This window comes from Acanthaster planci, linkage group LG10 (genome assembly GCF_054643075.1).
Source record: "Acanthaster planci isolate LZ-2023a linkage group LG10, COTS_SCS, whole genome shotgun sequence".
In the NCBI taxonomy this organism is placed as follows: Eukaryota; Metazoa; Echinodermata; class Asteroidea; order Valvatida; family Acanthasteridae; genus Acanthaster; species Acanthaster planci.
Window position 1 is genome coordinate 18,701,065 of NC_141786.1, and position 15,185 is coordinate 18,716,249.

Here is a 15,185-nt window from a genome sequence, read left to right on the forward strand (position 1 = left end):
GTATTCAGACTAACACGGCTATCCTCGCTTATTTTCAGCTTTTAACACATTCAGAAAAGTCAATTCAATTTAAATTGAGCAGAAAATAATGTTCAATTTGTCTTTACGCTAACTACGCGATGCGTAACCCAAAAAATGTTTCCGTTGCCTTTCCGTTACGTCCATTTTAGTAACACTTGATGCAAGATTGGATGCCATTGCTCAACGCCTCCATTGTACTGACCAGGAGAAGCTGGCCCTCGTCCTTGGATTTAGTGCGGAAGATGTTAACCTACTTAAAGAATTCTACCCTCACGAACTGCATAGTTTATATCTCGACCGTCAATTTACGGAAGGCCAACCTGTCTACTGCCGCTACAGACTGAAAACTGCGTGCTACAACATGCTCCTGATATGGAAACACCGCCAAAGCGTTAGTGGAGATAAACTGCTGGGAAAGTTGGGAGAGGTATTGAATGAAATCGGCAAACGTCACCTTGCAATTCTACTTCCGCTTCGTCCAGGTAATTAATTTGTGTTGTTTCTTCAAACTAACGAGGATATAAAAATAGTACCAAGGACTCCCCCTTCAGCTGTTTCTTCTGATGATTGGAAGATGTTCGATTTATGGAGAAAGGAAAACTTCCACAACATGCGTAAAATATAACAATTAAATGTTCACACAGTTTTGTCACGATTCTGCTGTATACGTCCTGTTACAGCGGCTGTCCCTTTTGTATAAATTCGACTAAATAGACCAAAGTGCTCTTTTACACTTCTAGTCCGAGTAAAATGTGTACATCAAAGTCCGCCATTACGAAGAAAATTACACGAATCAAACCATGAGAACTCACAACAGCCACATGTAAACATGCGCAATTCGTCACCGTTTTCACTCCTTGCCTAATTCCATGATTTTTTTTTCTTTTTTTTTTGGGGGGGGAATCTAAACAGGCCATGCGATGCTTAGAATTTGGTGCAATAATATTGTTACCAAATCTACTGAAATCAACCAAATCACGGTTGTCCACGTGGTGCAGATTTCAACTGTACCGCATTTTGGGTTTTCATGAAGAGGCGAATCTGTCTTCCGCAGATATAGCGTTGGCGAGAAAGGGAAAATCAATGGACAAACTCATTTTACCGTTATCATGAAAAGACAAATTTAACGCCGGACATATACTAATGCACCTGGCGCGCTTTAGTAATGTAGCACGCTTTTACACGAGGAAGCAAAAGTTGCATGAAGTTTAGTTTTTTTTTTAAATTTTGTGTCATTTCAGACCCCCTCTTTCATGAAGTTGCATTAAAGTCAAAGGCATGGTAACTGCTCGGTAAATAAGCGTTTCAAAAAGAGACAAGCTCAAATGTGTTTTTTTTTTCTGGAAATCTAGGTTTTGCTCTCCGATGAAGAATTCGCCTCTTCTTAAAAACGGTGAAGAATTGCTGTTAACATCACTATTAAATTAACGTTTCTTTTGAAACACTTAATTACGCCGTAGTCCTTCACAAGTCAACGTGTAAACGAGTTTCAAGAAAATGGATAAAATACCGTGCGTGGCTGGTATCCACTATGTGATTTGAATGCTCATGAAATGGCACTCGTTCGTTAGTTTGTTTGAATCAACTGTAGACATGTACATCTAGGTCTTGAGCTCAGGGTGACAAAATAGAAGATTTCCAAAAAGAATGGTCCAGTTTTCTTTAATCCTTAAATCTGTACTTTTCACTCCCATTTTGCCCTTCATCTTCCCCCGGATGAGCCACTGGCTTGAGCATATCAATCAAAGATTAATCACACTGGTACAGTAAATCCAATGGAGACAGTAGACAGTTTCATCGTCAGCCGTATACAACCAAGAAACGCTGTATGGAAGTTAATAAATGGAGCATTTGGTTTGACTTGCAAAATTCATTTTACGTCACTATTGGCTCAGAAAACAGAGTCTGGGAAGGAAGCTACGACAGAACTGGTAGGTGCATAAGGTTGAGGTTGACCTGGGCTCTGCGAGGGAGGTTTGAATCAAATGTTTCGCTAGATGGCACGAAAAGGGAAGTAAGTACTACGCAAAGTTCCTCAACCACATGAAATCTGAAAATACCGAGCGCAAAATGAGCCCAAAGCTAGACCAACAGAGGGCGCATTTAACAGGCAGCACAGGCTTCTTCGTTCGGAACCGCTCTTTGCATGTTCACAAACAATAAAATGCACGCGTTTCGGTCACGCCAATACCAGCGAAATGGACACTCCCGACAAACATGAATCTTTTTAAAGACGAGGGGGGTGCTTCTGCTCAACGTGGATGGTCCAACTGTCGAGTGTTCTTTTATGAGCCAATGCGTCATTCCAATTGTGCATGCCCAACAGAGATCTTGAGGTCTTCCCTATCAGCGTAGCAGTACACCGACCCTCACACGTGCTTTGTTTTCCAACCGACCTTGCCTCTTTGAAATACCAGACTCGCTCATTTCTCCAGATGAATAACTGAAATATAAGGTCGAGTTTGGTTGCCCTGTTCTTGACATGGGGTTTCTTGTTCTCGCACTCGCATGGCAAAAACACTGTTCTTGGAACAGGATCACACATCGCCACCTGGGGAATGCACAGAAAAATTTGCGGGTCTGTGAGGATTGAACAACCACAAAAATATCAAGATGGCTTACAAGGCCGTAGATGATAAGATGCCTCTTTTGTAACAAGAAAGAGTGCAGCCTAGAAATCTACATTTTAAACTTGAATACACTGCCGTGTTGGATGTTACTTGCCACTTACTACAAGCGATACCATCTGTACGTTCCGGGCGTTCGAGCGGCCGACCCATGAACAAAACAATTGAACTGTTCGGGAACATACGGGAACACGTTGCCCGACCTCAGTCTAAGAGTCCAGAATGAGTGTTGTTTCTTTTGTCGGTGTGTCTATTTTTTAATCAATTTTGTTCCATAGAATGTAACTTTGAACGAATCTCATGTTCTAATGTCTATGTTGACTGTGTCCGTCAAACATGTACAATTCCCTTTAGTGAGAATTGTTTTTCCCCAGTGCTGATTGACGACGAAGTGTTGCTCGAGATGCTGAGAAGACTTGGTCCTGGGTGGAAGGAATTGGTTACTTCCCTTGGAATCAGCAGCAAAGAAGTAGCCACCATGGAAGGAGATCAACCTAGTGATCAAGCTCTCTGCATGCTTAAGGAATGGAATCGTCTGCAAGGCCGGAATAACGATCACTTTGGAAAGCTGTGCGACGCTTTAGCAAATATTGGCAGAGCTGATCTCATAACTCCACTGCTACATTATACAGGTTCGGACAAAAATTCATGAAAGTCAAGTCTGTGGCTTAATTAGGAGTGTCCAGAAACCATTTTCACACTCTTAGAAACAGTATAAGAACAAAATTAAGGTCTTGAGTGTCTTGGATGTGCACGATGTTGAAATCAACCAGGCCATTGGCAAATTTTGGGCGGATGTACATTTACACAAAATTAACCAATCCTCAAGGCATCATCCAAGTGAGACAGTTATAGTTTAATTACCTTGGTTTTCCAGAACAGCTAGTATAGAAAATATTTCGGTGAGTCTAAACTGTAAGCCCTTTTAATTTGCTCCGAAACTGTCGATAAAGAGCATCTCCTCTTAATCTCTTTTGCAACAAAATAGCATGAACAGCAGAATCTGACAAAGACTTTCTTTGCATTTTTGCTTCATCCATGAATCGATTACCTAAACCTTCATTCTCTTCAGAACTCCAGAAAGATGTGTTGGACTGGACATATGAAGAACTTGGGCCCAAGTGGAAGGAGTTGGCTTTCATGCTTGGCTTCTGTGCGTCAGAAATCAATGACATCGTGAAAGAAAACCTTGGGGATGACACAACTCACTCCTTGGTCATGCTCAAGAAATGGAAACAACGTGTAGATTTGACTAAAGATCAGCTTGGGCGTCTGTGCGATGCACTGACCGACGTTGGCAAGAAGAAACTGGTGCGTCGACTGCAACATTATCGAGGTATTTATAGCGGGCATCATATGATAATCATGACACCTGCTTACATTATTTATTTGTTTACCAGTTTACGCTATTTTGTTGTCAGCCAACCAGTGGAGATTAGTGCGTTTCCGGCTAAGATAGCGAAAAAGTCTTCACACGCTGTACGAAAATACAAATATCCTCTTTGGATAATACATACATTGAAAGATAACGAGAAGAAACCCAGGGATTCTATTTCACAGAAAATAATTATGAATTAACAGCACAAATAAAGGGCCTAGCTTTGAAGATTGTTGAAGTTGGGGACAACTTGTCGTAGCTTGACTTGGCACGTAGATAGTTCTCTAGCTTTCAGTTGAAGGGCTTGCAGTTCAAGGGGGCTTGAATGGATATCGAAGATCTTGAGCCAAGTGAAGATGTTGTGCAGGGCTCGAATGCACAGTCTCTCCTTCCCTGGCTCAAATAAATCAGATGTGGGGAACTGAATTCATTTGACTGCGCTCCAAGTCACTCACTGTCCAGCAGTACATGCAGCTGAATAGACTCACTGAGGTTACCTTAGTGGCTCAGTACTAGTGGTGTCTTTGCCTAGAGCAGGACAGGGACAAATATGTAATTGTGGCAGGTTCAATGCAAGGAGAGATCACAGAGACAACAGAACAGTTTCTGTGGAGTCCAGTAGCCAAGTGGAGTGGAGGGTCACTGGCCACTGAATTTATCTGCTCCTCCTCAAGGACCCTTGTGGTTGGTTGCAAGTTCTGCTACCAACCTGCCCACACGCGGTGCCAAGCAACCCACACATTTCTAAGAAACTGCATGGCCTAACTCTGGGGGAGTTAGAATTTCAAAAAAATGGGGGGCAAAAAATTCATCCTATTACATATTGGATCAGTGAAACCAATAACAATTTAGAAATTAATATGGTGAGGGGCTGGGGTCAGTCTTTGAAAATTCCCTCATTGTTATTTATACGATTTCCACTGGACACAAAGGAGAGGACTTTCCTCAACTGACAACTGAACTGACAACTACTGGAGCCACATAATTTTTGGGGAAAATGCAGCAGATATGTAATTTCGTAATAAAAAAAATGAAACGTCGCGGAAATTATATAAAAGTCAATTAAGATTTCTATATATAAAGTAAATTTTGACGTCAGCAAGCTTCAAGACAAAATCATCACTACATAATTTTATTTCTGTTCAGTGGTGAGTGGAGACAAGTGGCATGACATTGCCAGCTTTATCGGAGAGGATGACTGGGTTAAGTTAGCTGGTGTACTTGGCTTCAGCTCAGAAGAAATCGACACCATCAAGACAGATACCTCTGATGACTGGAAAGATCAATGCTGCAGCATGCTTGAAAAATGGAATCATCGCCAAAGCATGAATGAAGATCAATGCATAGAAAAGCTGTGTGCTGCATTGACAGATATCGGTAGAAAGGGTCTGGCAGTACTACTGCAGCAGCATTCTCATGGTAACTACCAGAATTGTTGTGTAATATAAACCGTTTCCATGGAAAGCATTGAGGTTCCCGAAAAATCAAGCCATTCAACTTTATACCGTTTTCTATATTCAACGACGTCTGAAGTAGGGGCCCTACTATTAATCGAAAATCAGTCATGTGCACCTTGATAAGGTACCACAGGTTCTGTGTTGGGCTGCTGTGTATGATTACTGCAAGGTAGGGGTGTAGTTTTTGTACACAAGCTCAATGTTGCAGTTTACAAGATAAAATGGTACAACTGTTTCGTAGAGTTAACAGGCTTTGTTGACCGTTACAATTTGACAGCGTTATTCGATTTGGACATTGCAGAGACTTTTGCTGCGCCTGCCTATATGGAGCTGCAGGCATTCTGCAGCAAAATTGTTCTGCAGTTCCATTCACAGCATATAAGCAATAGAGTTTTCAAGGGCCCATGAGTGTAGAATCCACAGCAGATTCAAACTTAAAACTATTCTAGCATTCCTTTCAATTCAAACACGGCCAAATGTTGCGGCCCTACAATCCGTGTTTGTGATCAGCATTGAAATGGATCGATCTATTGTCGTTATATGAAGAATTGTAATCGGTGTACTATTGTCTTTGATTTTATTACCTTTCATCGTGTAGGCCTACTTCATTTCCCCAATCTGCTCTCAGTTCAAGCGAATAACATTTCTACTCTGTCCTCTTTTTATCCTGCAAGAGAACAATACCAAGACTGGGCATGTCCAATCACAGTGATACACCTCCTCAATATTGCTATAACAGGACATGAAATAATACTTATTATTTTTTTTTCTCTTTCAAAGACGAGACACAAATCAAGAGCAATTCAAAGACTAGGGGTAAGAATTATTTGTCCACTCTCTTAAATCATTCTTTTGTCATGAAGTGAATAGTATTTTTTTAATTTAGAGGAAAACACTGTTATGTAAACTTCAAGATATTGTTTCATATTTCCTGCATTTACAACTGTTTACGCCTGAAATTGTCAATAACAGTTTATTCCAAACTCTTTGCATTACGTAGAAATGTAGAAGATATTGAACATAACAATCAGCCATTTAAGACTTTCAGAGAAGACCAACACAATGTATATTCAACAGAAATTATTTTTCAGGTTGCATCAACGCCATACGCGTATTATGTGGAATCCGCATATTTTTCTCATACCCTTTTTCTCACCATTATCTATTTTAGTATCACTTAATAATGGATTACGTGCCCTTGCTGAATCCATCAAACCTGCTGACTGGGAGAAGCTGGCCCTTGTCCTTGGATTTGGCAAAGAAGATCTTTTCCAAATTGAGGAATTCTACCCTCACGACTTCCAAAGTTCATATTTCGACTTTGAATCTTTGGAAGACGAGCCTGTCTACTGTCGTTGCGGACCGGAACCCGCGTACAGCACGCTCTTGATATGGAAACACCGCCAAAGCGTTGGTGGAGATAAACTGCTGGAAAAGTTGGGAGAGGTATTGAACGAAATCGGCAAAAGTCACCTTGCAACTCTACTTCCGCTTCGTCCAGGTAATGAATTGTTGTTGTTCTTGTTTGTTGTTGTCGTAATGACATCAAGGTCTCCACAGAAGTGCCCTAGCCACTGCAGCTCTCAAGCCCGAAGAAACCTGTAGAGAGGAGACAATGAGAAGCAGTTACAGTTTTGGAGGTGGGAGGAAAACCCCGGAGGAATATTTTGGGTAAAACCCACAAATCAGGAAAGGACTGAAAACCCAATCCACGTGGTCCAGGGCGGGATATGTTGATTTGAAGACTTTAAATTTTTGGAGAAACGAAAACAATCACAACATGCAGTAACAGATGACGAGAAAATGAACATGAAATATGGTTCTACATTTTCGTCGAGATTTCGTTGTATACGTCCTATTACCGCAGTCGCTTCTGTACCAATGCCACTAATTTGTCCAAGCTGCTTCGTACAGTTTTAGTCTCTTAAAGTATGTTGAAAGTTTAGTTCTCTTAAAGAAACGTTAAACGAAATCAAACCGTCAGAACTCAAAATAATCACATACACATATGCACATTTGTTATCCCCAACACTATTTTTGTCTTTTTGGGAATTTTTGGTAGTCGTTCAAAAGAATACGTGTAAACGAGTTTTTAAGAACTTTATAAATCATCTTCTGTAGCTGGTATCCATAGTAAGATTTTAAATGAACCATGAACGGAAATTCTCTTGGAACCATTTTTGTGTATGTCTTGTACCCTTCTTCTATGTATGATGACTATATGTACTAAACGTTTCAAATTAACGAATCATTTCCAAACTCGTGGGGGTGCTTTTGCCTCGATGTAAACACAGGAAGACACCGCTCAGTTCCCATATTTTCATATTCGAATTGTGAACAATGTGCTATTTGAAATCATTTTTCAGAAGAGGTTAATCATCAACTTATTGCGAAAGGAAATGAAATCTACTATGGCAGAGTTTTAAAAATGCAGAAATTCTTAGCACACAAATCAGTGCAACATTGAGGATCAGTGCCTTAAATGACATCCTCGTTTTGATCATGAATATACAAACCAGAAAAACTCCCGCATACGGGCTAAAGGAGCAGAACCATAATTAAAAATCAGGTCAATTGGAACTTGAGTGTGCAGTTTCAAGGAAATTAAGGAAACTTGTTAGCTTTTTGTTGGGGTCAAACGTCAAATATTAGAAATTTCGCTAACGATCGGGCCTCGTGACCACTTTGTGTGCGGGTCGCGTACACCGCAAAGGTCATGAACTTCCTTCTTTTTGCACTATAATGTAACTTTGAATCCAATTCTGAAACCAATAAAGGACGCCCTGATGTATATTCTCAATAATCCTGATAGAAAGAAGGTGAGGGCAGCTCATTAATAGGTTTACAGTTGAGTCCAGAGGATGAGACCACAAAGGCTGCAACAAGCATGAGTACCGTACGTGGGCTTACACGTCATCATGCTCATGCACGTTTACTAGGGACTATTATGTTCGTATGGCCCATTGTGTCCGCAAACTTTTTCTGGCCCATTATGTCCGCCCCATTGTGTCCGCAGACCCGTTATGTCCGCCCAATTTTACGGAACCAAATACAAATGCTTGCTTGGCTCGCTTCTCTTGGCGTCAGGGAGAACAAAGGCGGGCATTGCAGGGCAAGCTTTGTATTCGGTTCGTTAAAATGGCCGCTAGTGGATTAAATGATCTCTATAAGCTGATTAAGGGCATTGGCAGTCAAGATTTGTTTTTATATACGTCCGTGCATCGTGGTAATACACCGACGCGTTTGTTTCTGAAAATGATCTTGGCGTTTTGATATACCAGACTGGCTTATTTAACCAGCTGATTAGCTCAAACACCAAGTCAAGAATGGCAGTCCTTTATTTTGTCGGTTTGTCTATTTCGTTTTAACTGTGCTACCCTACAAGTGCTATTATAGAATATGTTATGTTTTAGTGTCCACCCGAAAGCATGTTAATTTCCCTCTAATGAGAACAGATTTCTTCCGCAGTACTAATTAACGATGAAGTGTTGATGGAGATGGTGAGAAGACTCGGTCCTGGGTGGAAGGAATTGGTTACTTCCCTAGGAATCAGCAGCAAAGAAGTAGCCACCATGGAAGGAGATCAACCTAGTGATCAAGCTCTTTGTATGCTTAAGGAATGGAATCGTCTGCAAGGCCGGAATAACGATCACTATGGAAAACTGTGCGACGTTTTAGCAAATATCGGCAAAGTTGATCTTATAGGTCCACTGCTGCATTATACAGGTTTGGACAAAAATTGATGACAAACAAAATAGTGCCTTTATAGGGAGGGGGCGTTGTCTTTAGAAATTGTAGCTGCCATGTTGTAATTAATTGGTCCGTCGGCAAATTTTGGGCGTATGTGTAATGAGCAAATAATTAATTATTCCTGGAGGCATTAAGCAACTGCTGAACATTAGTGTGAAAATGCCATAGTTCAAATGCGTAGGTAGATCCAAACCACAAGAACACAGTTTGGCAAGTAAAAAAACAATAGCTAGCCTGTAAGTTCTGATATTCTCGATAACTAACATCCAGAGAAAATGAAGTAGAGGTAACGTACCGCCTCTTACACTCGTTTGACACTGTAGCCTTTGCAATAGATCCACTCAGAAACTTGGCAATATTTTTCATTCTTGCTTAATGTATGTATGACTTCACTGTTTATTCTTTTCAGAACTTCACCAGGAAGTGTTGGACTGGACATCAGAAGAAATCGGTCCCGAGTGGAAGGAGCTGGCTCTCATGCTTGGCTTCTGTGCGTCCGAAATCAATGACATCGTGAAAGAAAACCTTGGGGATGACACAACTCACTCCTTGGTCATGCTCAAGAAATGGAAACAACGTGTAGATTTGACTAAAGATCAGCTTGGGCGTATGTGCGATGCACTGACCGACGTTGGCAAGAAGAAACTGGTGCGTCGACTGCAACATTATCGAGGTATTTATAGCGGGCATCATATGATAATCATGACACCTGCTTACATTATTTATTTGTTTACCAGTTTACGCCATTTTATTGTCAGCCAACCGGTGGAGATTAGTGCGTTTCCGGCTAAGATAGCGAAAAAGTCTTCACACGCTGTACGAAAATACAAATATCCTCTTTGGAGAATACATGCATTGAAAGATAACGAGAAGAAACCCAGGGATTCTATTTCACAGAAAATAATTATGAATTAACAGCACAAATAAAGGGCCTAAAAAATACTGGCGATGACATTCACTCACTCCTTGGTCATGCTCAAGCAATGGAGACAAGGCGTAAACATGACTAAAGATCAACTTGGACTTCTGTGCGATGCACTGACCGACGTTGGCAAGGAAAATCTAGTTCTTCAACTGCAACATTACCGAGGATTGGATCCATTAAATAAATAACAATTAACACTGGAAATTAATAAAATTAATATGGTGAGGGACTAGGCTCAGTCTCATGTGAAAATCCCCTCATTGTTATTGCAACTATTTCCACTGAACATAAAACTAGATGGCGCTCCCCAAACTAGTCGACTGTAAATGACGATGATATAGCCACTTATTGGGGAAAAATATTAGATGTATAATTCAATAATGCAAAACAATTTGTGGGGTAAGTAAAAGTTGAGAAAGATTGTTGATAATGGTCTTGTAGGCTTTCATTGTTAAGTCAGACCGCTTGTCTGATTAAAGTCTACATATGATTGCAATCGCTATCCGCATTGTGGCCGAAAGCAATCGTTGGAACGACTGCCTTAGACAGCAAAATATTGTTTATCAAAATTATCTTCCGTGGGAATTCTTTCTGTTCAGTGGTGAGTGGAGACAAGTGGCATGACATTGCCAGCTTTATCGGAGAGGATGACTGGGTTAAGTTAGCTGGTGTACTTGACTTCAGCTTAGAAGAAATCGACACCATCAGGGCAGATACCCCAGGTGACTGGAAAGATCAATGCTGCAGCATGCTTGACAAATGGAATCATCGCCAAGGCACGAGTGAATACCAGTGCATAGAAAAGCTGTGTGCTGCATTGACAGATATCGGTAGAAAGGGTCTAGCAGTACTACTGCAGCAGCATAATCAAGGTAACAAGAGTTTCGGTGTAAACAAACTGTTAAATTGGAAGTATGCATATGCCGCTCTTGTGTGGGTTTGTGCACAATATAAATGTTAAAGGTCGTGGCAGAACGACAGAAAAAGTTAGTGTGACACAAATACCCGACAAGAATCGTCAACTGAAGCATTTGCAGTAATTACAGTAAGTGTAACTTTTGAGTCGGCAGAGTTTGTACCTTGTTTGGGACTTCAACCAGTTTTTAAAATTATGCAGATTATTCCATGAGAGTCTGACCAAGTCCAATGACAGTTAAATAATTGAGTCTTTACAACCAAGTCATGCTGGCATTTTACAAGTGCTGTAAATCATAAACGACGAACTGGGTAAGATATAACACTTCTCATCTGTTTTTATTTTAAAGACGTTGGACAAACCAGAGAGAGAAAGCGAAAGACTGGAGGTAAGAATTGTCCGTCCACATTTGGAATTTATTTTACGCAGTCCAAACAAAATGTACAATTTTTTGTGATTTTTGTTTTCATCCGTACGTGAATCATATTATTACATAAAATACCCTTGTATACCTTCTGTTTTGAATATAAAGAATACTGAAGTTTGCCTGTAGTGAAATTGACACAATTAGGTTTCAACAGAATAAACGATTGGCAAGTTGCCTTACACTAATAAGAGGTTACATGTATGTGCAATCCAACGATGTCTGTGTTCCCTTGTCTCCCTCATTGTTCTAAATTTGTAGTGACGCTTGATAAAGGATTAAAGTACATCGCTCCATGTATCGAACGTAGCGACTGGGGGAAGTTGGCCATTTTCCTTGGATTTAGCAAGGAAGATATTCGTCTAATCAAGGAGCTGCATCGTCACGAATGGCAATATCTACATCACAGACGTCCATGGTTATGTCGTTCTCAGTACAAACACCGAGCAGGCTTGCTGGAATCCCGAAGATCACAATTTCGAGATTCATGCTGCAGCATGCTCCTGATATGGAAGCATCGCCAAGCAGTTTGTGAAGAGGAGATCCTGGACAAACTGTGTGACGCAATAAGCAGCATAGGCAGAAAGGATTTAGCACGCCAGTTGCGTCGTCGTTATGGTGCGTTAAGTACCAAAAAAGGCTTTACACATAGTATATACGGGGGAAAAGCAATCAGAGTCTGAATGAGCTGATTTACTAACGGATTTCGAAACTGAAGAAATACGTTTTAACATCATGCAAAGCTGTGAGGGAAATAATGTACGCAATGCCTGCGTGTCACAGTGCTTAAGAGATTACGGGGATTTTGCAATACATGACTTGTATCTATCGCTTACCGTGTGCATCAATTTAATCAAACAGCGCTTTTAACGTCACATAATTTAGTGCAGTTGATAAATAGTGATACCAAGCGTTATTGTGGCACAGTTACATCGGCGTTGAAATGCTTGAAAAACTTGAAGTCCTGAATTGGAAGTCTTAATAACATCTCTTAGTGTTTAGAAAACAATGTGGTCAAGTGAGATTCAAAAAACAAAATGTTCTCTAAACGAATACAATGAATATCAAAATGTTCTCTGAACGAATACAATGAATATCACTTGACCTTGGGATACGTAGAGATAAATCACAAAGATTCAGGAAAATAGACACACACGATGCTCGGCCTATAGATGAGCTGCTTGATAGATGTACTTGGTTTTATTTGCTTGATAAATAAAAATGATCGTCACACATATCCATTTGCTTTCAGTACAAATATTTCAGGTGGTGTTCTGGTGGAAATACTGGTGATATTTTTAGACTTTTGAATAAATTTGCCACGATGGATTTTTATTTTCTTTTTTTTTTTCAGGAAGATCAGAGTCGCCCCGAGTTAAGGGTTCAGATGGCGCGGCGCTGCAGCCTGAATCAGCAATGCCGAGTGACGTAGAAATGTTGCCCACTGGCCATATCAAAGATGTAAGTTTCAGTCTGCCTTGTCACCCAGTGGAGATTGTTGAGATTCAATCCCTGTCCCCCTTTTCCTCTTTTGTTGTGGAAAATTATTTCCTGGGTCTTTTTTTCAAAGGTACTATATATGAAATGCGCCAAATAGTTAGCGTCAGGACGATGCCCCCAGGGTGTCAAGCATCACACCAATCCAGTAAGCCCCGCATACTTCGCACGCGGGCACTTAGCACGCGGGCACTTAGCACATGCTCTTCGCCAATGCCGTACACGTTTCAGCCACGCGCGTCATACGCGCATGCACGCATGTCGGACATTTGTACATGTAGGTCAGACATAAATCGTAACTGTGATTTGTCAGAAAACCGTGGGGTGGGCTTAATGGATCGGCCATTAAATGAATGATTTAATCTTTGATACCTCACCTTATACCCTTTGCAGTAGGCTACGTAAATTTAGGTCTTAATTTTAGTCTTAATTTTTAGGTCTTGATTAACGTTATAGAAAAATTATTGAAGATTTATAGAATCTGTGATTCCCAACATCATTTGTCACAATTATTTACATCATTAATATGAGCCAATTCCAGAAACTCAGATTTATCGCGATCTTTTCCACATTCCACTTATTCCATTGAGAATATCCTTAACCCTAAAATCAGGTAAGTTGCTCACTCCACACACAATTGTGACAACCTGGGTAACGTGGACCAGGAATGTGAGATTGGCACAAACTAACTTGCGCAACCACAAACAGAACACTAACCAGTCATTAAGTACCTCACCTAAACTTTTCTAAATGATCTAAAATTTTCAGGGGGAAGTAGAAGAGTCAGAAGGCACAGCTGGTGACGACACTGTTAACAGTGCAGAGGAGGTCTCGGAGAGTGTGAAGGTCAGGACCAGGAATCCATGTTTAACGCTGGGGTGTGCTCGGTTTAATTACCACGCGCGCAAAGGAAAAGTAGGGGAGAAACTTAGTGTTTTCACCGTTTGCTATCCTACTAGCAAAGATATGTTAAAACACTCCGCTGCACTAGACCTACTTTTTAGGGTTAATGCTAGGACAGGATACAATTGAGATCCCGTCCTTATAGCCCTCTTCCCAAATCCACATTCTCTTCTACTGGTATTTAAATTAATCAGAGGGTGTCCCCAAGTGCCTACAAATAAAAAAAACCCGCACAGAAAAGGTCCGAGTACGGTCACGGTACCCTTTTTCCAGTCAAAGGGGGGGGGGTCCCACCACAATCAACAAAAATTTGACACCCCCAACGCAGTGAAACTACTCAGGCAGCTGTCTAGACAGCTCAAAGACACATCAGAGAGACCGACCATTGATATAAGACAGGCCCAGGCTTGCCCAGGCACTTGGTTTCTCAATAACCATTATCAGCACGTGGCTCAGATATTTACATACAATCCCCATGGGACTTGGCTGGAGGCAGGCTCTGGAAAAGAATTACTCGCTCGGGGGAAGTCCCCATGTTAAATAATTAAATAATTAAAAATACAACAAATTACTTTGTTGAATCCGTATTTTAATTGGCAGTGAGGCTTATGTATTTATTTTAAATTCTTCCCTTTAACTCATAAGCTGTAGGCCATTTTTCTGCGATGTCACGATTGTGCTGGACCTATGATGTGTTGTGATGGTAATGAGTGCATAGCGTTGTAACGGGTAATCTACATGTACTTATGCAAGATAAACTAGTCATGCATGCAGCGTCCGCACGTGTGCTTGCACGTGGTTTAAGCTGCCTGTAGGAATGTATGTGATTACCGTAGTCAAGGCGGTCCACACGTGGTGATATTGTGTACATATAGTCACGTTGGTGAAAAGGGTCTAGACGGAACTTACTGGGCTACGTGCGTGCTGTTGCTACAGGTGCATGGCAGCACATTCTATATATTTCCTATACCCAGCAAAAAATGAGACCGAGGGGTACCCCCCAACATGTCCAATCCCTATACACATTCCAGACCATTGTTACTTAACACATCCCCCCAAGATGTCTGAAAGGAATTCCCCAGATTCCTGCGAGACAATGACCAACACAAAGCAGGGGGGTTCTCTCCGTCTCATACCTTGCTGTATATGATATTTCCAGTGTTGTATTGATCACCTCGTGAAAACAGCATAATTGATCTCTCCCTTAATTCATCGTAATTTAAATAGAGCCAAAATTGTGCCCCTCTTTGAAAACCAGAAATGCGGTCTCGTTGAATTTTGCCTCAA

At 41.0% G+C, this 15,185-nt stretch overlaps 1 protein-coding gene across 4 annotated transcripts in view; it reads left to right on the plus strand.

Annotated features, from left to right (window-relative positions):
* The window catches only part of LOC110990671 (uncharacterized), a 79,913-nt gene that overhangs the window by 57,831 nt on the left and 6,897 nt on the right, over positions 1 to 15,185 (plus strand). For 3 of the 4 annotated variants that reach the window (XM_087141964.1, XM_087141965.1, XM_087141966.1), the window contains 13 exons: positions 171 to 503; positions 3,023 to 3,280; positions 3,721 to 3,984; positions 5,173 to 5,445; positions 6,264 to 6,299; positions 6,655 to 6,984; positions 8,952 to 9,209; positions 9,643 to 9,906; positions 10,758 to 11,030; positions 11,424 to 11,462; positions 11,760 to 12,116; positions 12,853 to 12,959; positions 13,764 to 13,841. In XM_087141964.1, the coding sequence (XP_086998090.1) occupies positions 171 to 503; positions 3,023 to 3,280; positions 3,721 to 3,984; positions 5,173 to 5,445; positions 6,264 to 6,299; positions 6,655 to 6,984; positions 8,952 to 9,209; positions 9,643 to 9,906; positions 10,758 to 11,030; positions 11,424 to 11,462; positions 11,760 to 12,116; positions 12,853 to 12,959; positions 13,764 to 13,841 (2,870 nt within the window). The remainder of the gene's footprint in view (positions 1 to 170; positions 504 to 3,022; positions 3,281 to 3,720; positions 3,985 to 5,172; positions 5,446 to 6,263; positions 6,300 to 6,654; positions 6,985 to 8,951; positions 9,210 to 9,642; positions 9,907 to 10,757; positions 11,031 to 11,423; positions 11,463 to 11,759; positions 12,117 to 12,852; positions 12,960 to 13,763; positions 13,842 to 15,185) is intronic. The other variant, XM_087141967.1, reaches the window with a different exon arrangement.